At 36.9% G+C, this 26,906-nt stretch overlaps 1 protein-coding gene across 2 annotated transcripts in view; it reads right to left on the bottom strand.

Moving 5' to 3' along the window:
- Window positions 1-331: 331 nt before the first annotated feature.
- The window catches only part of WASF3 (WASP family member 3), a 74,392-nt gene continuing 47,817 nt past the window's right edge, over window positions 332-26,906 (bottom strand). Inside the window, exons 3-10 of one of the 2 annotated variants that reach the window (XM_054847671.1) lie at window positions 24,388-24,530; window positions 20,461-20,595; window positions 16,970-17,123; window positions 14,764-14,881; window positions 8,772-8,947; window positions 5,652-5,915; window positions 3,682-4,052; window positions 332-2,937 (exon numbers count right to left, since the gene is read on the bottom strand). In XM_054847671.1, the coding sequence (XP_054703646.1) occupies window positions 2,780-2,937; window positions 3,682-4,052; window positions 5,652-5,915; window positions 8,772-8,947; window positions 14,764-14,881; window positions 16,970-17,123; window positions 20,461-20,595; window positions 24,388-24,520 (1,509 nt within the window). In that variant the 5' untranslated portion in view covers window positions 24,521-24,530 and the 3' untranslated portion in view covers window positions 332-2,779. Of the gene's footprint in view, window positions 2,938-3,681; window positions 4,053-5,651; window positions 5,916-6,773; window positions 6,941-8,771; window positions 8,948-14,763; window positions 14,882-16,969; window positions 17,124-20,460; window positions 20,596-24,387; window positions 24,531-26,906 lie in introns of both variants that reach the window. The other variant, XM_054847679.1, reaches the window with a different exon arrangement.

Consider the following 26,906-nt stretch of genomic DNA (forward strand, 5'->3'; position numbering starts at 1 on the left):
TGATACAACTCATATATTCTGTCCTGTTCTTTCTGGAAGCAAAGCTGTTGTTTAATGCATTTCACTGAAAAAAAATTTAAAGCTACCTGTGGGGAAATTAATACTTGTTTACCCCAGCCAACAACTTAAATGCGGAGCTTGAACCAAGGTGCAAAAGAACAAATAAGTATGCATGTTAGGAGAAGCAGCAGTACCTTCAATGAGTCTGGTTTTAGAGAGTCCAGCCTCCATCCCACTAAAATCATAGTTCCTGGGATCACAGATAGCATTTGGAAGCCTTACATTTTCATTTACTGATAAGGGATAAATATTAATATCAAAATCTTACTAATTTAAGGAAAGAAACACAGGCTCAAAAGTGAGATTTTATTCATACTTGTTACTTATTCACAACCCAAAGTATGATAAAACTGATAAAAACAGGCTAGAATAACGTTAGTTTACACCACTAAATCCAATTCACATTTTATTAATAAAATATCGAAAGGAAAACAACAACATTGCAGGTTCAGAAAAACAGGTTGGCTACTAGGACTGAAAAATCTACACTATTTTAACTGGTCCCAACTGATTGGTTGTTTAATGTTTATTATTTAAAATTAACATAAATTACAACATTTCAGACACACCCAACTTCTGTGCTCATAAAATATATCTTCTGGCATATCAAATTTCAGTAAATTGGAAAGAATTTCCTGCTGACCTATTTCATTTCAGCACGTATTAAAAGAACACTGAGAGTACTCTCCCCACCTGTACAGGGATGTAACACTGCGGTCCCAGTTGCACTTTTAGCCGACCCACGTGAAGAATCGTTCTGCAAACCACTGTGCAGAGCACCATGATGATCAGAGCAAACCATCTCTCATTGACTGATGAAACCCACAAGCAGGCTATGGCCTAAATTCTGCCCTATGAGGTGGACACACAGACCTCAGATGGCAGGACACAAAAATAAAGCAGACTTCAGCTCTGTATTTTAAGGCGAAGACAAAACCACTCCAGCTGAAACGGAGATGAGTACCTTCAGCTGCCACCAATTAACAAGAGCTGTACTTGCTCACCATTACTCAGAGATCAGTGGTACTTTATGTGATAAATTCTCACACCAACATTGAGGCAGCATGTTACCGCCCTACCCTAAAGGCAGCCACCACAGATTGGAAAATCATATGCAGATTAAACAGCAACGAAGTAGCCAACAGTTTGCATGCAAACATCGTGTTAGACTGTTACATTCTCAGGACTAAAACTGTTCATTGTGTAAACACAACTTAGATAATTATTTTCCATTTCTCTTTTTATGTTACATACTTTTTTTTTTTCTTTTGGGAACAGACAGGGCCTCACAGAACAAAGGAGCTTTACCAAATGTTAGACCTGGAATTACACAGACTTCAGTTACAAAGACTAAAACTGTAATCTGGTAAGGAAAGAACTCTTCCCCCGCTAAGAATACATTTTTTAAAACCTCATTAGGCAAAGCAGCAGCCTGACTCTCAGTCCAAAAGAGAGAAAACAAAAACAAAAAAACATTTTAATACTGTACTGTGGAAAAAAAGGAATTATTTTTAAAGAAAACAGAGACAGCATGGCAGCAACTGTTCCTAGTGAAGGAGAAAACAAGTGTGTATATATGGTATAGTACCTAAACAGCCATTAAAACTGTTTTAACTGCCAATGTTTTATCAATGGGATGTACTAGGAAACAAATACATTCAAAGCAATAGTAGTTTTGAGTAAATGTACTACAGGAAACGGAAAACAATGTCATGACTATACATGTACAAATCAACAAAACTTATTTACAATCATTTATACCTACAGACATAAAGACCTAGTTTAATACTTGTGAAATGTGTCTGCTTGCTAGATCTGGACTGACAAAAGTTCCAATCTTTAGTAGTAACAGAGCAAGATTTCTACACTGCGATACCCAAATGGCTTCAATCAGGTCTACCCTTAAGGCTTGGTATCTAGCTGATTTGTATCATAAAACTGAAAAGCTCTACAGGTATTTAAAGTGTCATTTGTAACATGGACGTGCATCCGCTACCTGCCTGAGACCCCCCAAACAAGCGGCCAGCAACCCAGAGCCGGTCCTGTTACAAACTTAGCCAGTCTGCTCATAAAACATTCGTTTTGAATCATGTGGATTCATTCTTCAAAGCATATGCTTCATCATCTGCTACATTTTTAAGATAAAAAGAAAGATTATGTAAAATCAATTCTGTATGCAAAAAACCTAAGCCTGGAAGTACTTAAAAATAGACTAAGGTGGGCATAATTAGTAACTAATAAAAAAAGCTAAAAGTCTTATTTATGGAACTCAACACTTCATTCACATAGTTAATTGCCGTCAAAGACTAACAACCAGACCAATTCACAAGTACCTAAGTTGCTTACATAATTAAAAGAATAAGATGTAAAGTCAAAAAAATATATTTTATCCCTTCAAGATCAGGAAAGTAAAATAAAATGCTGGTTCTGTAACAGTGCAACAACTGCAGCATATTTTGCACGCAGCACATGATTTGCTACATTTAGTGGCACTTAAGTATTATGCGGTAAATACTGAAAGTAAGACAAGTTTCTGATCTGCATAAGCATAATCACATCATTATTACCAGAGTTGCTAAGCTACAGCATTCTGAATAATATCAATTCAATTTTCGATCACTAGCTTTAATATGTGTCAGCGTCCTGCTTTACATCTCGCTAAGAAAGCAATCACTGAAGCCAAGTATTTCATGAACTTGCCGCTGGGCTTGGACTAGGTTCAATCCGACCAATCGTTCTCATCAAACTCTGAATCATCATCAGAATCGCTGTATTCCACGGCAATGCGTCTTGAAAGGATGGTCGCCACATCATTTCCAACAGGCTCTCGCTTTGCTTCTTGCTCACGTTGCTCCTGCACCTTTTTCAGCTGAATTCCTGTAGAGACAATTACTCTCAGACAAAGGTTTCCACACAAGAGATTTTCAATTTTGTATCATTATTGGTGAGTTTTTTGTATTCTAACAATAAGTTCAGGAAGAAGAAGAAGAAAAAAAAGCAATCATTGAGTTACAGAGCGTCGCTGAGCAAGGAAGACAAAAAAAGGCAGATTGGAATCCATTCTCAGAGACTGAATACGTCTAGACTTCTAAAACTGCCAACAACATGTTAAAACTAAATATTCACAACTGCACAGGTGCTTGTGATCTGAAGATGAAAGTTTTCATAATTGTACTTGGAAACACCATTACACCTACAGCTCCATATTGTAAGCAAAGGCAGCAACAGCCATTAGTCACTGGTTAAAAATCAGTGGGCTGAAGCCTGGTGTTGGGTAACTCGGTTCTCCTGAACAGAAGCAAAATCCACGCACATCTACCGGCTACTTCACATAATGAACATACAAGTACTGTTTTAATTTGATTGTGTCCACACAAACACTGGAAACTGTTTGACAAAGCTGTACATCTTTAGGCAACAGAAAAAAAATCCAAAGTCAGGGTTGACAAACGTTAGAATAGGTGCATGGTACCTGTGGTTAAACTAGTCTCTTAATGACATTCTGCCAGGCTGGGAATAGAAGCCATGAACTCAAATCACTTGAAAACACAGTGCTTTCATTGACGGGGCGGGGGGGAGAAAAAAATAAAAAAAAATAGCTAAAACTCAGTGCCCACTTACCCATTCGAATGGCAGCAAGAAGATCGCTCCGTGCATCACTTATTGGCGGCTGTGCAGGTTCATGACGTTTTGCCTCGGTAGCTGGAGGAGCATGCATTGGGGAGGAAGAGAGGGATGAACCTGCAGCAGGAGGGCCTGGAGGGGGAGGAGGCGGGCCAGGGGGAGGAGGAGCAGTGACAACAAGCCCACTAGAAGGAGGAGGATGAGTAGCTGTGTATGTAGAGCCAGTCACCAGTCCAGAATGGGAAGGTGGCACAGGAAGCTGAAGGGGACTAACAAATGCGGTTTGCGCTGAAGGAATCATAGGGGGAGGAGGCGGAGGGGGAGGACCTGTAGGATTGTAATAATCCACCATCTGAGCTGGAAGCATCCTATATAAAACAGAACAAAGACATTTAATGCATTGAAAGTTAGGACTTACAGAGTCATCACCCCTTAAACTGCTCTCATCCAACCTCAGCTAAAACAAAAATCAAAAGGAATTTAAACTGGTGAGTTAAACATGCAAGTGATTATAAACATATGAATTGTCAAATATTAAGGCAGATGACAAAGGCAGTGTCCTTTCAGCACTCCAAAGTGAGATTTTATCTTAACACTCCTGCCTAGTTAAGTACGAAGCTATGTTTGTTACTAAATATCTACTCTGTGAGCGTTAAGTACAAAGCCTAGGATGAAGAAGGGATCAAGAAAACTGTAGACTACACATATCACTTCCATAGAAGACCAAGTGTTAGAATAAGTATTAAGAGATAATAAAAAAGACAGGCATGGAGGACAATGGAAAGTATGAATGGAAAGATTTACCCAAAGGTATATCATGCATCTCATGTGCTTCTTTAGTCAAGTTTATCAATTTAAATATTATTTAATTAAATTGATACATTTGATTGACACTTTAAAGAGGAGGAACAGGGAAGAGCTATTTTCGTTGTTAAAATGCCATTAAAAATTCTTAAGCAGACAAAATGGTCATTAATGTTACGAATGTGGGTAAAGAACTAGATACAGGAGACAGGAGCTGAAGGAAAGTTACCGATGACACTCAGTGATACATGTCAATGTATGACAACTGTGATACACTGACAATGGTCATGTACCTGGGGACTAAGCACGAGTATTTCTGTTATAAACTGGAAATAACGGAGAAAATGCAGGTTGGAGCAGTCAATCATAGCATAACTGAGTCACCTACAGCATGATACAGCCATGAATCGGGCAAATGCTATCCCAGGATGCAACAAGTGAGGCTGAAAAGCCTTGGCTTGCTTAGTTTAAAACACCACAGGCAAGAATGATTACAACTTTCCTGGGGTTACAACTTTAAGCTTTTTAAGCAAAAGAACAAACAGGCACAGACTGGTTAGAAAACAGATGTTTTCTTGCTATCAGAGCGCCACTACTCTGAAGCAAGCCTTCCTTCAGAATGTATTCAGGCAAAATAACTACACAGGAGTTTGATACATTCATACACTGAATTATGGAGTTATCTGTGGCAGCAGGGAACTTGATTCTGTGTCTGAGTTGATCCTTCCAATTCTGTCATAAGCTCCTTTAAAAAGTCATTTCAGGGATGCAACAGAGTGCCATGTTAACCACATTCAGTGATACTTTTTCTGCACCTTTCCTGAAGTTTAAAATATTATTCAAATTATGCTGTAACTATTTTCCACTTTAAAGGAAAATTATCTCCTTTTAAATATTATATTAGGAACCCTTAATATTTTACAAGCATATTGATTTCACCACATTCAATACACAGTTCGTTATTTCTGCTTTCACCATTTCTTCACTTAAATTCAGCTCATACACAAAAATTATACCAAGTTTTTTTTTCTGTCCTCCCCAGGGAGATAAGTAATGTATTTGGGATCTTTTTGTGTGTATGCATTAGATGTTATGATGGTTACGAAAAACATGCATCCCTCTAGTTTTGTCAAGAATCCACTGGAATAAATCAGGAGTTTTACCCATATTCTGCTGGTACCACAGGTACTGAGCTATGTTGGCCATCTGAAGGCTGGGGTGGTGGTGGAGGTGGTTGCTGAGGTCTGTTTAAAGTAGCGTGTCGTACAGTGGTGGAAGGTGGTCTGTATTCATGCTCATGGCTTTGGGATGCTGCCATGTATTGTGGACCATCTCCTGTTCCATATGAAGGCATTGCTATCTGCTGATGGAGGGAATGATTCGGAGTAGCAGGATAAGAATAATCTGTAACATCAGATGCATGGGACCTAAAATTAAAGTAAATGGATGCAGAAGAACAGATTATGTGAGTGTAACAGGGTATTATCTAAATAGCTCACAAGAAAAGCTAAAAAGAATGTAATCAGAATTATTTTTCTTGCAACAGGACTCCCCGATTATCAAGCACCATTCCCTTGTAAGTCCACAGAAAGCACAGGAACGAATGCAACAAAAATCACAGTTCAGCTTAATGCGATTTGAAAAGAAATTAGTCTGACAAGCCAGCATAAAAGACCTGAAATGGAATGTTTTCAATATTTCAGCACACTAGCTGCATGCAGAATGTTCTCCTATAATGCAGAATTTTAAAAAGGCAAAAAAACCCTTAGAGCTTTCTCCAGATTTCAGAGTTCTTTAGTAGCCATAAGGAGGCAAATTATTTTTGTCAATGATTTTGACAGTCCATTGTTTGAAGTGATAATACTTATCAGGCCTGCCTTAACAATGGCAGCAGAAAAAGGAAAGCAATACTGCAAGCACTCACAATTATGCAGAAGAAGGTATTTTATGGAAGCAGAGAAAACCAATTTCAAAAGTTAGAAAACACTTTTTATTTTGTTTGCACAATTAATTTTGCTGGAAAGGCTTAGAGAAACTGGGAAATGCAAATATTAGTTGAGCAGAGAGTTCATAAAGATACAAAGTCTAGGATGCTCTGTCATATAAGCCCAAGAGAGGGAGCAAAAGGATCTCTTCATCCCATCACTGCAAATAGTTGTTTTAGTAATGAACAATCATGCAGCCTGGCTTTTAGTGAACACAGTAAACTGATGCACTTATCTGTAAGACTGGAAGCAAGGCAAGCAACAAAAAGCCAGGGCTTTGAGTAAAACAAAATGACAAACCCTTTGGGCATTTTGTCCTCTTTCATGCTTCCTGCCTGTTCCATTTTCTTTGCGTCACTCATGAACTCAATGCCCATTTTCCTTCTCTCCCACTCTTCTTTTCTTGTTCTTACTTTTCTCACATTAATTTGCTGGTTTCTGTTTGGATTCAGCTTGTGTTTCTCTCTCTAAAGTACAATAAGTACAACAAATACATTGTAAATTGCCACAGTCTGGACACCTGGATGTCAATATTTAAAGTGTAAGTCTTACAATTAGCAAATGAGAAGAAATATGAGCTTTTTTTACTTTAGCATTAAAAAAGAATCACAATACAGCCAAATACACTTCTTTGGGACCTTATTTATAGAACACTGCTCATGCAGTAGCTGTCAGCATAGAAATGTTTCTGAAACCAGTACTTGTTTCTATATGTATGGGGGTTTTATAGCTTAGTTCCTACAGCTGACTATCCCAAGATAAAAAATAGAAAGCCTTCTGTCCACCTCCCTACCACTCACAAAATTGACCTTTCATGCACGTAAAAGATTTCAGGATTCAATCACTGACATTTAATTCTCTGAAATTGGAAGTTCTCCATACATTACAAAATTTGAAAGGCTTATATAAGATACCTGTCATACCACAACATCTATGTCCAACATAATGACGCATCCTACAATTTCTGCTTAAAAAAATCCTACAGATTGCAAATATTATGGATATCTGCAAACAGTCACATACACATTGACATTGCTAGGAGATGAAAAAAAATCACTTCAATATGATTATTTAAACTCAGGAATCCCGGAAGCAAGCTGTTAAGGCTAGAAAAAAAGTCAAAAACATGTGACACGCAGAACTCATGATGAAAAAATTCCACATCTTGCACTTGACAGCTGAACATCAATGTCATTTCACCTGACCAACCTATGGAAAGCAGAGTCTTAATGAAACATTACAGACTGATAAACAGGAGACAATATTTTGCATTATAAACTGTAAAAATAAATAAATAAATTGCTGATCAAGGGATTTCAGACAGAGAGGGGGTCTGAATGTATTATTGAAATGGCAGTAGCAATTTTCTTTGTTTCAATTACGAGATGATTACTCTCACAAAGACCAAAACATTACATATACAAAGTTCTGAGCAGACTTTTTTTTTTTCTTCAATTAATCTCCACTGGATAGTGGACTAAAGGTATCAGTCCACACTTTTGTAGTGGTGGCTGCTTCCTCAACCTAGCCATTCAAAAATTTAAATGCTAACTTATCACATACTTTTTCCAGTAGATTCTATTTATTCCTAACATTACTGCTAGCAATTAACCACAACAGACAGAGGAAATAAGTGGGAAAATTCGCTAGTGACATCAGCTTAGTGAACAAACCCAGACTTCCATGCACACCAGGAGAAGGTAACTCCCACCGAGCTCAAAAGGCATCTCAGTCAATGAAGATGACTTCTGCTGCACATATCTAAGCAGAGATTTCTGCTATTTCAAGCAATAACATTGCATCTGGTTTTGTAGCTTGCTTTTTAGACAAATATAACATCAATAAAGCCAAACTATTCCCCCATTAAAGCATTCTGTTAGAAGCAAAAGTATGTGCAACTGAGTAGATCACAGAAAAATATTTATTAAGCTATCAGCAGCGTAACATACGACAAACTAGACACAAAGGAAGAGGTACTGACATTATCTAGTAGAGGCAGACTTAAATGCTTTTGTAACTACAACTACTCAAGATGAAATATAAAGCATGCAGCAAACACGTATTTCACTACGATGCATAACATTATGGCAACAAAATGCTCATCTGAAGCTGAGGAAGAAAAAAAATCATTACAGAATTCGTTATGTTATTTACGCTTTAAAATAATTTTGAGCTTTAAAACATGCATTGTATGTTTTGTCTATTCTAACTATTCCCAACCTGTAAAAACACCTAATTCTACTCAATATTTCTGAACATACAACTGTGGTATAACAAACAGCTTTGCTGTAAACAGACCTAGTATCTGGGGACAGTGATCCCTCGGAAGATGCTCCATGGTACACACTTTGAGACAACCTGTTGTCAGGTCTAAGCTCTTTGTCATATGCCATCATATTCCACTCCTGGCGTCTGTTCCTGGCTTTTCTAACCTTTTTCACCTCACGGGTGGTGCCATCTATACGCTTTTGCTCCTAATGTTCAAACAAAAGAAATAAAGCATGCAAAGAGAGAAAAAAAAGGAAAGGAAAAAAGCTGGTTAAAATGCAGTTAGAGTGCATGGAAATAAGACCAGATTTACAGATGAAGCCAAGTCTTCATTAAATTTCTCTGCACTGAAAATGAGAGTATGTCCTTATGCTATGAACCTCATTAGTAGTAAGACTGCTGCTTTGCCCTCTTCTGTAGGATGCACGTGCTAATGTGAAACCAACCTACTGTTTCTCCCAATGCAGACAGTTGGACTTGATCTTAAAGGTCTTTTCCAAGCAAAACGATTCTATGAAATGTGACTGATTTTAAAAGCCAGAAAGTTTAGCTGCTTCTGACATTGTATGTCATTTATTTAGACCATGCTGAAGTACTTGTAATTTCTTTCTCCTGCAAATCAATCTTATGAGAATGTGTCAAAAAAGCTCAGGGTTATCATGGCTTTTCATTCGGGTCATGATCGCCTGAGGCCTTGGGGAAGTATGGAAAAATTAGAAACACTTTCCTATTTCACAGTCTATGTGAAATGATTTTTTTTTCTTGTTTTAACTTCCTCTCTCTGCTTAGATCTGATTAACTACCGAAATTCCTCCTAGTTTTTCCTCATCGTTGTTTCCCATTATCTTATATAAAAATGAATGACAATATGAATGACAATTGTTGGGATTAGGCTTGTGGCTGCTAGAAAAATAGTTTCTCAGGAAAGAATTATATTGATATTCTGAGGACACAGTCATATTTTAGAGAAGAGTTTGGTAAAATGCTGATATGCAAGCATTTTATTGTGGAATCTCTACCTTCAAAGTAAGGGATAATATTTGGCAAGCTAGTCTCACCAAAAAGAAAAAATGTACAACACAGACGAACACAGGTATTTTACTCCAACTGTCAAACAGCACTGAGTAAATAATTCTGAAATAATGCATCTGGCATTATACAACTAACAAAAATCTATCAAATGGCTTGCTTGCCCTTGTTTTGGCTCTCTTGCTTGTTCATGCATGTCCATATGAGGGACCTGGTGATCCGCATCCGCTAACATTATGAATGACAGGGAAAAATATTTCTGAAGTTCAACATCCAAATGTTCCGACAACACTTGCTCATTCCTGGTCCCAGCTGTGAGTAGATTTTTGATCTGATTCACGTTAAGTAAAGATCATCACCTTGGTTCTTAAATACTTCCTATAAAATCTTTTTCCTCCCCTAACTTTTTAGAATCACAGCCTTTTTTATCCAGGTTATGCAAGGCTTTACTTTCTCCTTTAATACCAGTTCTTCAAAACAAAATTCCCCAAAACAGGAATTGGAGCAGAAGGGAGACAGATTCGGTCATGCTTTATCTTAAAAATATAAAGCTTTGCTAATAACCATGGTTCAATACATGCTTGTTAAAGGCCTTACATCTGTCTTCTTTCATTTGATTGCTGCAAAATTTAATTTAGTTTAATTTGTGACTTTTATCCTGGTTCATTTATTAAGATTTTGTTACTAAATCACGCTAGATTTGAGAGGAAAGTACAACTAAGCCTTTTGGTTAACTGAAAATACGCTTTAGTTTTCTCACAGAATAGTAATTCCATCCTCTAAGGGTCACAGCTACGTATTTCCTGCATTTCTAGATAAAGTAAACATCCACCTTTTGACTGATGTATGATGCTCCTCAGAAGACAATAATTTTGATACAATCCCTGTACAATTAGGAGTGCTTACGTAACTGCTTACATATAATCACCTATTTAAAAGTTTGGTTCTAAAAAGATCACTATGTTTTTTATGAAGAGGGTAAATACATATACATGTATAAATAAACAACATAAAATACACACAAAGCTTAGTTCGCTTTTATTGGATCAGATTTCAGTTGGATAGGTTGTTCCAGACCAGCATCTGTAAGTGTGCTAATGAATAAATATGCTGGAACCCTTTCTACTCAAACACTACTAAACCCTACTGGTATCGATTCTTGGATTGAATATTAGATAAATGCATCTCTAAAACATGTAATTACTTCCAAAACAGTGGGGCAGGCCAGTCACTAGCAGCTGACAAAACTATATATACTTCAAACTATATATACCTTGAATAGAGTAGTTTTAAGTTGTTCCAGTAGTATTTTCATTATGTCGACAAACAACAGTGACAGCTCTACTTTTAGGGCCTAGGGCAATGACAACAGAGCTCTAGGGGAGCTGAAGCCTTTCAAAATAACTACAATTAGAAATATTTCTTAGGAAAGGTAAGCAATATTAAGAAGAGTTACTGTCTTTAACGGAATGTAATAGAAGCCATGGCAGACGAGATGCTGTAGGTTAAGTCAGAAAACAGGTACATCATTCAGCTGCTGTCAGGAAGTGATTTCAGCAAACACAACAAACATATTAGAGCCCTCAAACAGGCTTAAGTTAATTTTAAGTTTGATATTTGCATCAAGAGTTAGCAAATGATATTTCAAGCGTCTTAATAAAGAATTAGAGCTAGTAACAGAAAGTAACTTCAGCAAGTATTTGCAATACTTTCAAAAAACTGGAAGCGTGAGCCTGAAGTATTTTCCTGACTTCACAAATTTACAAGATCCTATCAATCACAAGGCATCAAGGACGATTTTTGAAATACAAGCCCTCCAAATTTAAAGATTTCTATTTAAAGAACTAACCATTCCTCAGAAAAAAATGGGGAACAATAAAAAGTGGAGTAGAACAACTTTCCTTTGCTTAACCAACAGTTAACAACTGCTCTACGCTGGTCATTCAATTCAGAATCTTACTAATAGATGCAAAAGTCAAAACTAACTTCATTGAACCCTTAGGCACTGCTCTACTGAAAGCCTGACAAAAAAAAAGACCAAAAACCTCAAAAGCATAACAAAAAACCCACAAAAACCCCCACCAGAGACCACACCACAGATTTTAAACTTAAGGAATTAAAATTACAGTTTTCTCAAGAGAAAAGTCCACCTGAAAGAGCAAAATCAGAAAAAGCCTGTCTTAGATTCCTTCAGTTAAACTGAATACAGAAACAACAAAGAAGTGTGATATTTGAAGGCAGGAAAAAGAAACTCCTCACAAGTCCTTTGCTGCAACAGCTCAAGCATTTAAGGCAAATTACCAAAGTAATACTGGAAAATCGATTGTCTCATTGGTGCAAGGAGTAGTCTCAGGCTTCACTAATCACCTGAAAAAATGAGGCTAAAACCAGCTATGTTTGGTCAGCTGAGTAGGACTGCATTTGGGTGTCTAATTTATAATTTGCTAACCAATAGACATCTGTTTCTCCTGCAGTTTCTCAACAACTTTGTATTTTGTGTTTCTGTGGAGGACAACTTGCGTAAGGAATTCTCACTTAGTAGATTCAAAATACAACTTCAGCCACAAAATTATTAATAGATGCTCTGGATTCATTTCTGGTCACTGCTATTGTAAGGACAAGAACAAAAGAAAATGACAGTCTGGAAGCAACCTGTGAGACATGTCACCCAAACCCTCCAGCTCTCTAAACATTCCAGATGATAAAAAGCTCATTTGCACACCAGCTTCCAGAAAGCTAAAAACCAGCTTTCCTCCTGTCACAAAGTGACACCTATCCACGCAAACTCAAATCTACGCTGCTTTCTTCAGAGTTGCTCTTGTTATATATTTAATCAAATCAAATAGTACTTCAGGTAGAATTTATCAAGGGATATTTCTGTGATGTATGGCTAGAATCCTACATGATTGTAATTGAGCGTATTTTACATCTGGTTTGTAGGATTTCATAAGGCAATTAAAATCTACAAAAATTACCATAGACGGACATAGGTGAGACATGTTGCTTAAAGTCTAAAAGCAAGTTTATATATGAAGTGGTTTTGTAAAAACATGTCTAAAGCTATCAAAAATTTTTTAAGGATATTCTGTTATAATTTTCTTTAAAAGCTTTTGTATTTTTTCCTTTTTAATATTAAATCAGAAAAAAAAATTAGCAGTTGATAGTTTCTTTTTATCCCTCTCGCTAGTGAAAAGATCTAAATTTGAAGGGAAAAAAGTGGGAGGAAAGAAACCCAAAGGGTGCAATTATCCCTATATATTTTTTCATAAAGAAACACTGAACTACATTTTTAAAAACAAACTAAACTAGAGAACGAAAGCTGCCTTAATTATTTCTAGTCTTTTTATCGGCTCTGTGACTTATCATACTGAGAATATAGTGGGATTATAACCTTGCACATACATTTGTATACAATTATATAAATAATCAAGTGAATATTTTCCAATACTTTGCTTTAGACAGTAACTTTTACTGGAAATGTTTTCTCAGTTTTTTCAACTCTATTTAATATTTCAATACTGAGATATCTGTCAAAACAGAAAAACATTTTTGACTCATACTCCTAACAGGAAGACCTGATTTATTTCTTCCAAAACTTTTAAAACCCTGAATTCACAAAATGTTTTAGTTAAACCAAGTCTTCATGTTTTGTTTAAAAATGTTGTAGTCAGAAAGTTTTGTCTAGCAACAGGAACAAGGAATTAATAGAATTTTATAAAAACAGAACAGTAAAGCCTCCCAGTCATGCCCTACAATTTGATACCATATATATTAGCATATATGTATATGGTACCATATATATTAGCATATATATACGCACATGTATTATACACATGATGTATACACAGAAATATACAGTAGCATGTATATTCACATATTAGACATGACGTATATACACGTGTGTATAATACATGTACATATATACTGATGTATTATGATACTTGCTTATATATACACGTATAGGTATGCTAATATATATGATATATATGCACTTGTGTACATACACAGCCATATGTGTATACATGTGTGAATATGTATTGAAAACTAAGTAGCTCCCCTCTATTTCCTCTAAGCAGTCTGTGCATCTTGTTTGGATTCCTTTTATTTTAAATCCCTTCTCTCTCATTGAACGTATCTAAAAGGGCACCTTCTGTCAGATAAGACGGTCGGTCATTGCTTCAAACTTTCCTTCTTCCCTTTTTTTTTCAGAATTACCTTCAAAAATCTTAAAGTCCTCAGATTTGATAAAAAAATGACTGCAAAGAAGCTGCAGAAGTAGCAAACAATTTCTTCAGTTAAAACTAAAATCCATTAAGAAAATCTTGATTGCATCAGAATAAACATTTTGGATCAAACTGCTGAAGATATTCCAGAAGGACTGAAGACACTTTTCTATGAAAAAGTCTGTTTTTCCTCATTTTAAAATTAGAGGAAACAAAGAATATTACTCCTAAAATTAATCTTATCTTGTTGCTTAACCACAGAATAATTTGCTGTGTACTATCATCTTACTAACTTGTAACAGGTGTAGAAAAGTGAAGAGAAATTTAAATCAAGGAATTTAAAAACCCACCAAAACATTCATTTCTGGATAAGCTCATTTTTTGCTAAAGGAGTTGATGTTGCTGGATAAAAAAACCCTATGAAAATAAAGGAAACCATAATTCAAAGTCTTTTTTTTTCCCCTCAAAATCACAGTGTCTTTTTCTGAAGCAGAACAGGGCCATTTTGCTGAGTACTAATAAGCAGATACTGGCAAAGGATTAAAGCAAGTTTCTTGGAAGATAACTACAGTACTCCTAAAATTCAATTTGCCAACTTCTTAAAATAGACAGTAAGCTATAAAAACAGAACCAACTCAATCTACAGCCACATATAAAGAGGAATAGTCTTTCCATGCACACAAATGAAGTATGACCTAGCAATTTTTATGCCTGGACAACTGTACAGAAAATTGTAATACATACATTTGCTTTTATGTTTCTACTTTTACCTTTTGTCTCCTCTTTTCCTTTCGCTTATCTTCAGTATCTTGTAACATTTTTTCTTTCCAAAGATCAAAAAAATAGGAAGGATCAGTATAGAACTTCAATCCATCTTTCTTATCATCCCTGGAAATACAGCAGAAGAAAAGCTAAGAAAATATGAATTAGTATTTTCTGAAACCAACAAAGCTCACCTTTGACGATCATACAAACTTCGTCTTTTTTGCATTATAGGATGACAGCACGCCAAGTGCATTAAATGCCACTCTTGGTAGTTACAGCTCACAATTGACTTGATTGATGCCAAGAATTTCAGGGGAAAAGGGGTGGAATCCACAGTCTTGGGAGGCATGCTCCCAGGCTATGCTTCGCCAGAGCCAACTAGGCTCCTGCATCAGCCAGCTCACCGGAGGGAAATTCACTGGTGCTGCACAATCAGTGCCAAGAGAGGACATGTAGGGGACAGAGGAGCCTAAGAATGGAACTCAGCTGTCTCAAAAGAACAGGAAAAGGAGTATTTGGCTCAATCCAAACGAGTCTTAAGATCTGAATTTAGGAACAAGGTATGTCTGAGTACCTTTGCCCTTAATGACAGGAAGCACAAGATAGTTGCTACTCTCAGTGGGACTTCTAACTAGGGCAAGGGCTAGGAAACGGGTGGCAACTGAAAGGTTGAATCCTACCAGACTATTCTAGGAGGATTTGCGACAGAGCTGACCTGGGCTTGCCAGCTCCAACTGGCAGCAGGAGCCAGGGTCACCCAGACTAAGAAGGCACAAAAAAAAGGTAAGCTATCAAATCCTAATTTGATCCTATGACCTAGAAATACGGAATCTTCTCATACCCTAAACTCCTGGAAAGGAAAGGGGTACATGGCAGGATAGCTGGCATGGTGCAAACAGCATATGACAGTGATCCCAGTCTAGCTTTGTGAACTGGTGTCCTTCAGAGTCCCTTTTGGTTGTGAGTCCTAATTTCCTCCTAGGTAAATTATGATTGCAGCTGAATACTAGTTTCTAGATCAGGAGTGATGGAGATCCAGCACGTGGAAACCTTACAACCGCTGGAGCAGGGTACAGAGAGCGGATCTTGTATACTGTCTGGTCATACAACCATAAAACCCTTACTTTTTGTGTGCTAGATCTCCTCGCTACAAACATCTAACCTACTGAAGAGGGTACTGGGGCCACTCTTCCAACCCTCCGGTTTAGGTCAGTCTCCAAGTTGAAGTTTGTTTAAGCTTTGTCCAAGGCAAATACAAATAATTTAAATTCAGCAGATGTAAAAGACTTACCAAGAAATATAACTTAAGTAAATTTCACTAAAGTATCCCTACTAAAACAGGAAAAACAATAAAGGTCACTGACGCTGTCATCCAGATTCGTATTAGCACATAGCTGTGCAGAACAGCTGATCAATAACAACTCTTGCTAACTGGATGCCTATAAACAATCAAACACCACTGTTGTCTGTGGCAGTGGCAAAAAATGTGTCCTTCAGCTACAAATCCAAACAATTTTACCTTGCAAGTAAAAGCTCTTAAAAATAAAATATACTGCAAATGCCTTGCTATGTGATTCCTTAAAAAAAAAAAATTCAAATAATTTACTGCAGATTGAGTGCCTGCTTTACACAGACACCTCACAATCTAATACCTCTCAAAAGTTGAAGGACACAGTAAAAACATGTTGTCCCCAACCCTTCAGACAGACAAATTATACTCATTTCATAAACAGCAATAAACTTAAAGGAAACAGGAAACAAAGTCCTGCTTGCTGCTCTTTTATTCACCATTAAGTAACCAGGAAAAGACAAGGTAAAGATTGTGTGTGTGCACATGTGTGTATATGGTGGGGGGAAGAAGAGGAATAGAGGGAAGGCAAAAGCAACAAATCCAGCTTTCTGGATAAATGAACAAAAGAAAACATTTTACTGTATTATTAATTTTCTTTTCACTTTTTACACAATCAATGGCCCTTGCTCTCTTATCCTGTGCTGCCGTGTAACACGCTGAAACATGAGGATTTTTGTCAGGTACAACTTAGGATTTTAAGTGTGGTAACAGCAATTTTTGTTTCCACGAACAGTGAAGTCTCCGAAAAAACAAATCTCAATAACCAATACAGCTTTTCCCTTCTGCTGTAATTATTCTCTGCATACAACTAGGAGATAAAGAACAAAGTACAAGAATGTAAACAATGAATACTTCCGTACCTATAAGGTGAAAGAATATTCAGAGGTGGTGGTTTGTCACTCTGATTATAAATATCAGCCACTGGGTTAGGAATGCTGTTCTTTGAAACTACCTGCTGATCTTGAATTGTTGAGCTCTTGAATGCTTTTTTCATGTTGATATCCTGTAAGGATACTGGTAAAAACAAAAATACATTTATTACAGGTCTGAAATTAACATAAGTGCATAAACGAGGTCCATTTTACAGTAACTATTTACAATATTTTCAGCAAAATCTAGAAGGAAAACTGAAAGATTTTTTTTTAGTGGATAATAATGATATTTAAGCACAAAGGCATATAAGAATTACCATAATAAATCAGATTTAAGTCCCACTTGGTCCAGAACCTCCCTTAAAACAACGGGACTATGGACTGTGTCATGGAAGATGATGCAAGAATCCTGTCACATGCAGATGTCCTATGATCTCCTCTTTTTATGAGGTTTAACCTGGACTTCTAATAGCAGAAAGACTGGCTTCAAGTCTGAAACACGAGGTCTGGTACTCCTCTGACACAGCATGTTTTATAATCACATGTGGTATCCATACACATTCAACCCCATTCTAAGTTCACTTAAATTATGGCCTCCACAACCTCCTGTGAGAGAGAGTTCCACATCTTTTACCATCTTTCAACTCCAAAATCTTTTGGTATAATTGAACATCCCTTAAGTTTTTCTCATCTCTATAGAGAGAGAAATACTTACCGTCCTTATACAGTCCAATAACATACTTTCATTTTATCTTTTCATGTACACAATTCTGAGGGAAACAATACTAGCCCCTTCACTCCTTTCAAATGAAAGATTTAAGTTGCTTTGAATTGTTCCTGCCACTTTTAAAAAGACTTTCTTTCATTCTTAATATAAATTTTCCTGAGATGGAGCGACCATTGCCAAAAAGATCCAGATAATGCCAATCACAGTTGAAAAGTGGCAGTATGCTCTCCATATTATCTTCCATTCTTAGGCAACCTGAAATACTGGTTTTTGACTGCAGTTGAACAGAGCACTGAAGTCTTCATTGGCTTGTCTACAACAAAACTAACCATTTCTTGAATTGATCCAACTGTTTAATAACAGCGTATGCTGTAGGAGTAGTGGCTGGCTTGTTTTCTTTTTATTCCCATTACTATTTCATCTAATAATTCTTGCCCATTCATCTAATTTATCAAGTCTCAAGAACAAACTGTGAGAATTTCACATGGTAACTGAACAGTACCAGGCAAAAATTTAATATATTGATGACCTGCAGAACCAGAAAGGTATGAAGTTTGATACAGACCCTGTCATGACAGAAACCAAATCCAGCTCAGACTTCTCTATCCAACTACTTTTGTTAGCTGTGGTGAGGGTCTTGCCTCTCAGGCCAAGACCACTTAGATTCTTCAGTAGCTTTTAAAATAGCAAAAAATGAGAAATAGAATATTTCATTCCAAATTGTCCTTCCCCCATCCATGTCATATGAAGTATCAAAACATCATTTTTGAGAAACTACTTTCTATTTAAACGTGCCTGTAAGTAAACCAGTAAGGTATTTCAGGCGGGTTTTTTTCAGATGTTTGTATCTGAATCGTTACATTCCTGTTTGAAGGAAGACATTCAAAAGAGCATAAATACCATTTTTAGGGGGTTTTGAGTGTAAGTTAATTATATGCTTTTGAAAACTTAACCTCAATTATTTTAAAATGTTTTTTCAACTGTAGTATTACTTATATAAAATATTTATATATATACACTATATATTAGTTATACCTAAGAATGTAAGAAATCACTGATACAATTAAATCTAAAGTGTTTTTTAAATCAACCTAGCAATTGATATTTTACTTAAAAGCCTAAGCTACCTAGAAATATATTTAGTGACAGTACAATGAATTATTATAAAGATTTCAACTTCTACAGCTAAATAGCTAATAAAATTTCTTACTGACACTATAGTGACAGCAGTTTTACACACAGGTTGTTAATGTGAAAGACAATTAGCAATGCAAGAGTAATAACTGATGTCAATTTAAAATAAAACCTGATTAAATTCTCAGTCCATACACTAGTTTCCCCTTCCAATAGGCTGCTTTTAATTACCCTCTGAGCTCTGCAAACTAGCCAGGAGGTATTCCATAACACAAATGAGACATTAAAAAAGAAACAAAAGCTAAAATAAGCTCTGATGAGGACTGCATTTCCAAAAATGTTGGACTTGAAAACTGACATCATCCACCTCAGCACGGAACAAGTACAGTGTACGAGTATCATATTTTGTTTGCTCATATTACCACTGCAACATGCCTCAACAACTAAGCTGAATAGTGACCCCATAATAGTTTAGTTTATGTTCCCATATGGAGACCTTGTCCTCTAAGACAGCAAAAGAAAGGTGCTAGTATCAACTGTGATACTCTACCAGCTAACATGTTCCAAAACCAGAAAAAAAATCAGACATGTAATAATTTTCAGACAGAAACAAGTTAAAAATGGAAGGCTAAATATTACATTATTAAATATCAACAGTAACATTTAATATTGGCATTAATAGTAGTAGTATTGAATATAATATACAAACTATACAAATATAAATATTAAATATATAAAACATATAAATAGTACTGTTTATATGATCACAACTAGCATTAACTACTACTGAATAAATATTACACTATTATCCTGCTATAACAAGCTTTTACATTGTACTAAATGTCAGGAATTCTAATTTTCTGGAAGACAGAAGGAATCATCTAAACAGGGAGTACATGGCAGTGGCTCACTCAGACATGTAACTGAACATGTAAGCAAACATGCACATGACAGCTTTTAGGGCTAGACAGAGAAACATGTTTTACTCACCCAAGTAAGTGCTTTCGAACACTGTAATGATGTTACTTAAATCCTTTGTTTTTACTGTGTATTTATGAAGTGAATGACCAAACACATAAGGAAGTGAGGAAGTAACTGCACTTTAAAGGAAATACTGTTTCTAGTGACTAGAATCCACTAGAGCATTTCACCTGGTTGATGCAAACACGCCGTGCCTCGTTTAGGTAAAGAGTATTATTAGATGACTGCAGAACAGACACTACTAATATAGTTTGTGACCACTCCACCCTGAAATAATAGATCTACTGTCTCAAACTTTTTCCAATATTCTGATTTACTTCCAGTAAAGTCTAGATTTATTCACTTCTGATTTATTACATTCACAAACTAAAAGTCTTCCCTGTGAAAAAGGCAGCTTAATGGCTCCATTACTACAGGGGCTTCTTGATCTAACATGAAGTCAAAAATGAAGACAGTTATACGACTCGAGAATATTTTTTCTCGCTCTGCTAACATGATTTTTCCCAGCTTGCCTTACTGAGGAAACAAGATGAAATATCGGTTCAGGATTACTCTGAAAAGAGAGATTGTTGTGTAATTAAATACTGTGGTCTTGTCAACATCACTTCTGGCTCAATGCCTTCATGCAATTACCTACCCTCTTCTACCGTTGAATCCAGCTGGGTAACTTTGACAGCAAGGCGATCAATTCTGTCTTGAAGGGAATTTGCTCTGATGTAGAAGCTGTTGGCCTCATTAAACAATTCACCAAATATGTCTTCAGCATGTTTGCCTGGATGAGAAAATAGACAGGGAAATCCCTTTGCTAAGGGCTTACAACAGTAGCTGTAGGATTGTAACAGCACGGTTAGACATTCAGCAAAATTTTGGGCAATAGATTTGTACAAAAATCTCAAAATATACCATAAATGCTGCCTGAAGTCTGTTCTCCTGGACATCCTGGTTAGTCTTCTACTTAAAAAAAACGGAAGACCTTCAACTTTTAATCCTTATGTAGCTGAACTACTGCCAACAGACACACAACTGATCATTAAAACTTGCCTCTGTGATGAAAATAAAGGCCCAAAGTTACTGCTGTCCATAAAAGCTTCCGAAGTAAATTTTGGAATCTAAAAATCTTGCAATCCATAGTGATTAAGATTTAATTATAAGCACAAGCCAACATCAAAATGAAGGCAAAGTGAAATATAAAAATGAGGATCCTCACACAAGGCAACCCACTTACCTCTACAACTGCTCGTTTATACATGTCGCTCTGTTACCGGAGTCACTGAGTAAGACTGCACTGAGCACATTTACCCACGGCCAGTCTGGACTTAACATAGCACAAAAAGGGAGCCTACAACCTTTTTAGCCTCCCTTTCAGCTGCCGTATTTACTCACTCACTGTGAGAGTGGATAGTCCCCACAGATCACACCTCCTCTGTTTTATGTTGTACAGCAAAAAACTTTTGGTATCACTTGCATATGGGTCAAAGTAAGTAGCTCGGTACCTGCGTACAGATGGCTTATACCCATGTAGAAATAAGATTTCATTCTGAGAGGTAGTATCTCAATGAATGGAGAAGCCAAAGACACAAAAATACAAAATATTTAAAGACTCGCAGAAAGGAAAGAAGTTAAGTAGTGGTAATGCAACTTGAAACAATGAGTATGTTAATGTACACACTGAAATCTAATTAAGAAAAGCTCAACAAAGAAGCACATATACTGGTTTTAGTATTTAGTCTTCAATGACAATCAGATGTAATCTATTATTTCTTCCTTGTATATACACATATGCAAAGCTCAGGAACAAAACCATGGGGCAACAAATCCTGTTGCAGATCCTGAGAGCAGCTTTTTTCACTGGCTAGAGTCCTGCAGCCATCAGACCAAACTCCACTGCCAAGAGTAAGGGAGTATTTTGTGGAAGCTTTCTTCAAAGCCTTTGCTCCATGAGTGTGCTTACTAGGTAAAGAAAGCATCACAGTACTTACAGGTACAGGCTGCAAGTGCTCCCAGTCCTCCCCCCCCATAGATTCTCCCCTCCCAAGTGGAGGTGAATCCCCTAGTCAAGCTTTTGCTTTATATAAAAGTGCAGAGTTTCCTACAGAATTCTGCTCGCTCCGCCTGTGCTCCAAGCCAGCTGGCTGCAAACAAACCCAAATCTGAACGCATAACAGAAAAAAAAGACTCCACTAAAAGCACATTCTCTTTGGATAGGAACTTGTTCATGTCTCCTGAAAAGAACAGAGGCAGAAGTAAGTCAAATTTGTATGCAACAGCACAGATCTGCCAGTTTTTAAAATCTACCCTGAACTCACAGTGCAACATTAAAAAACAGTGTGACTGCAAGGTAGACCTGCGCTTGCTCTCTCTGTGTGACAAGCTGTGGGAACACCAACAAGCTCTGATGCTGTCAGCAGGACGTATTACACTAGCTCCAGCACAGAATTTTTCTATGATCATTTCCTTGCTCCCAGTTGGCTTGAAACACAGGCAAAACAAGCGCTGTCTGCAGAAAAAACCCTCTGCAAACATGACAGATTTTAGACTGTGGACAAGCCTAGCGGTAGACTTCACTCATTAAGTACCATGCATTCATCTGTTAAAATGAAGGACGCATCATTTATTTGCATAGATCTTTAACTTGACACTAATGAAGTACTTTAGGGCTGTCTAAAGAGACTTCTGATGACCCGAGAAATCTGCTAAGGGAAAACTGCAGGATATGGATTGTGTAAGTAGCCAGTACAACAATCCTAAGAGGATCTGAACATGCAGTGTAACAGGCAGATTAGCCCCCAGACCAAATCTGGAGAAACAAAAGCTAGACATTCCTAGCAAGTCAGACAAGTGAAAAGTGTATTATCTACACTTCAGCAATCATTGTACAATACCAAAATGAGGTCTTATCAGATATCCTTGAATGTAGTTAGGAGACATTAACAATTCTTCTCTATGTTCTGAAACTTAACGATGTCAATACTGGGCAACTGCCTGAAAAATTGGTAAATGAAACTCAATGACAATACAAATACAAATTAACTATGAATAATATTAGACACTAAACCTGCAGCTACTGCTCAAGAAAGATCAGAGAATCACTTGGAAACGTCTCTGAAAATATCAACTCAATGTTTAGCAGTAATCAAAATTTTATAAATTCTTAGGGAACTAATAATAAAACAGAAAAAGTCTGTTTTGATTATGATCTGAAGTCCTCAACACTCCACCTTAAAAAGACTCCAACATATTCTAACTTACATATCCAAATCAGAAACAATGATCAGAACTACAAAATGGTTTCTATCCAAAAAGAGTGCTAACAGATCAGGATACTCCAACCTGGAGATATCACTAGGAGAACAGACAGTAAAGATTTTATTTAAACACAGATGATTACAGAAATACATGAGATGAAATCACCTTCCATTATTTTTCAGAATTCAAGAATCAGAAGGTATCAAAAGGAAGAAACACATCAACTTCTATCGTGGGACATTCTGCCACAGGTCACTGGGCAAGAAAAAAGTGCAATCCCTGTTTAAACACATCTAAGGAATTCCACAGATGATAGATTTACAAATGCTTGTTACACAGGATGATTCAGATGGATCTCAAGCTCAGAAAATCCTACATCACTGACTACTTGAAAGGGGAACATGCTGTGTTTCTTGTACTCCTTCCCTAAGCATAGGCTATTTCCTACCAACACAAACTGAACACCGGAGTTAGTGGGATGTGTAATCTGAACTCCATAAACTTCATACAGACTTTCTTACATTCTTAAACCATTTCCATTTACAAAGCAAAGAAACTGATGAAGCAATAATTTCTTTTCTAGGACCGGAGTTATCAGCACAAACAACAGCTGCTGATTGTTAAACACTCTCTGAAGTAATCTCTTTTCTCATTCATTAAGAAATATTATTCTTCTTGCAAGCACTCCAGGCATGCTTCTGAATTGTTAGCTGTGGTGTCAGCTCGCAGGTGTACTGCGTAGACTACTCTGGATGGAGCTGACGCTAGCTTGCCTCAACAGTAGCCTACAGGTTTGTTCAGTGAACAACCTTCTTTTGATGCATGTGTTTAATTTCATTCCTACAAACTGATCACACACATATATGAAAAAAAGACTTAAGAAATATTAGCACATTAAGACACGATGAAATTTCAGTCAAATGTGTCATTTGATGCCAAGAGGCAGAAGAGTTTGCTGACTTCATCTTGCACAACTGAAAGCCAAGAATAACTCAAGTGCAAGTCTTGTTTCTTGCACCAATTTCTCTCACCTTAGAAAAATTCCTGGTTTCCTCTACCACAGTTTTTTGGTTGGTTGGGTTTTTTGTTGGCTTTTTTTTTTTTTAAACACTTGTAAATCCTAGACAGGCTCTGCTTGTATAAACTTCCAAATATAGAAGAGTATACAAGCAATGAAGTTGTCACTTATGTAATACAATGATACAATGCTATGTCCTGTATCATAATTTTGCTATTTAAAACAAGCCATCTTAAAGCTTTTCATTTATTCAGTTTTTCATCAGGAATTAAATACTTGCAGGAAGTTACAGATACTTACTTAAGCTGCTTAGCTGGCGTATGATAGCGGCAAGGGTACTATTCGTCACACATTCCAGTTCACTGGTAATTCCCTCTGGCAGAGCTCCTCGGCAGAGATGCCGTGGTTCAATGTTTCTTTTCACCAAAGGCATGGCTCACAACCTGGAATTTACAGAAAAATATGTCATATATATTTACAACAATGATAATAAGAGCTATGAATCTGTGTAGCATGCATTCAGGGTTTTCTTCTACAAAAAATACTTCGCCTTTCTTTTTTTAAAGCACTTGCTTCAGCATTCCTGCCATAAGATACTGTACAATTCCTACCAAGGCACTGGAGTTGTGCACTCATGCCAGAACACGACAAGAGCACCGCAGAGAAGCGCAAAGGATACAGTCCATGTAGGTAATGTATACCGAATCTAGGTAAAAAGTGTAATATTTACTGTCTGCATGGACCTGTGCTCCAGTACCAGAATCACTGGACTTGAGTGCACATTTGCATTTATAAAAATCTGGCCATCTCCACAGGAGTGGCAGGGAAGATCACTGTCTGGAGCAAGCTGGCTCGCTGCCTTGGCAAGCTGGCCACCAATGGACTGTCCATGCATTACAGCCCCCTGACTACGTCAGACACTGACCTACCCTTGCTTCGACAGGTTTTCAGTCGAAATGCTTAACTTATCTGACAGATAAGGGCAAGGGCCTCACAGAAATAGGCTGGGTGAGGATAAGGAAGAAGCTGCAACATGAAGAAGATGGTTTTCCACAGGTGGTGCTGAATGACAATCTGAATGAGGTTATGAGCACGTATTGAACGGATTTTGGGAGCATGCCAGATGCGGGAAGACATTTATCTGAGAAAACAAAGGCTGTCAGAACTGGTTTTCTTGGAAAAATAGCAGAAACTAGGATGGGGAAAACAAATACAAAGAGAGATCTCAAAGCATCACAGAAGGGCACAATGGCATAGAAAACCCTATCCTGCAGGGAGCAGCTTGGAGAGCAAGGATGCCAAAGTGGGACAGAATTCCCCCAAAAGGGAAATGAGAGCATATAATATAAAATGTTCTTAAGCAGTTTTCTTTAAGATGTCATTAATACAACTATGAGTCAATTTGATTATCTTTTTGAACACTGACAATTCAATGTCCATGCACTGCTTATGAATAATACTCTGTTTGAAGACCATGTGGCATGAAAGTATTCTGGAATGAGAAATTACAGTGTTACCAAGGGCATAAGTTCATTTGGAAAAGACTTACCAGAAAATTTCTTTTTTATTGCACTAAAGCAATTAAAGTAACCTTTCAATTTCTCTAATTAAAGTCACATTAGTAAATTACAAAGACCTTTTTGCTGTTCCAATGTTGCATAGTAATTTTTGAAATTACTTTCCCCCACCAAGGTTTAAAATATTTTCTTCTCAAGAACATTTATAAAAAAATTAACAACTTTGAAGTAATTAGCAAAAAGCAAATTATTTAACTGGAAGGTGCTTTCAGAACAGGCTAGGAAAAAATAGCGTCATGACTTCTAAGCAGTAGTCCTGGATTATATTTTGTATCTTTCTTAATATGAGACTGTTTAGTTCAATATGTCAGAATTTAAGACCAGTTGGGTTTGCTAAATTTTAAACAATATATCAGAGGTAAGAGAGGAAAAATTTTTATTTTGTATTAGACCAAAAGACTTCTTGTTTCTGTTCTATGTTTTTATATTCTTCTACAAACAGATGCATTTTAAAATATCACTTAATATTCAATGCAGTCAGTTTTCTGAACTTGATCAAAAATAGGTAAAACCTGGAAATTCGTAATTACTGAAGAGCATCCTAGCAACATCACAGTGTAAACAGGCTAGTGAATTGCAACTATGAAATAAAAGTCATTATGAGGAATTATTTCACTGTGCAGTAAAACGTTCATAACCATAATTAGTAAGAAGTAAATTACTAGGAGCATAAATCAGCGCTAAAGCAGTCAATTCCAAATCTTAGTATTACTCCAACACACAAGCTACAATTTTTGGTTTTCTCTGTACCATTAACACTACTGTTGTACAAACTAAAGGCATAAAGACTCCCTACAACTATGAGAACAGAATTCCTGAAATATTGGTGGGTGATTAGACATCTCATAAAATTGCCTTTCCTCAGAATCATTTTTAAGGTGCAATTCATCAGTAGAACACTCTGGTGAACAAGGCAACCATTCTACTGGGTTTGGGTTTGTGGAGGTTGGTTTGGTTGGTTTTTTAGGGGAAATACTACTAATATGTTTTGCTACACTCATTTTTTAACCCACCTTAAATTCTTATACGAAAAGACCATACCAGCAGAATAAAGCCTGGTTTACCATGGCTTTCTGACTAACACTCTCAGAGCTCCTGTCTTACCTTCTGCAGTTTACTCGACTTTTCCCTCTGCACCACACACAACACGCTGGGGCCAGTCGGAAGCTGGCTGCACACTGTCTGGCTAATTCCCTGCTACCTCTTGAAACACCTGCCATGCTGAATATAATCAAAATGCCT

The sequence above is a fragment of the Grus americana genome, chromosome 1 (assembly GCF_028858705.1).
Source record: "Grus americana isolate bGruAme1 chromosome 1, bGruAme1.mat, whole genome shotgun sequence".
Classification (NCBI taxonomy): domain Eukaryota; kingdom Metazoa; phylum Chordata; class Aves; order Gruiformes; family Gruidae; genus Grus; species Grus americana.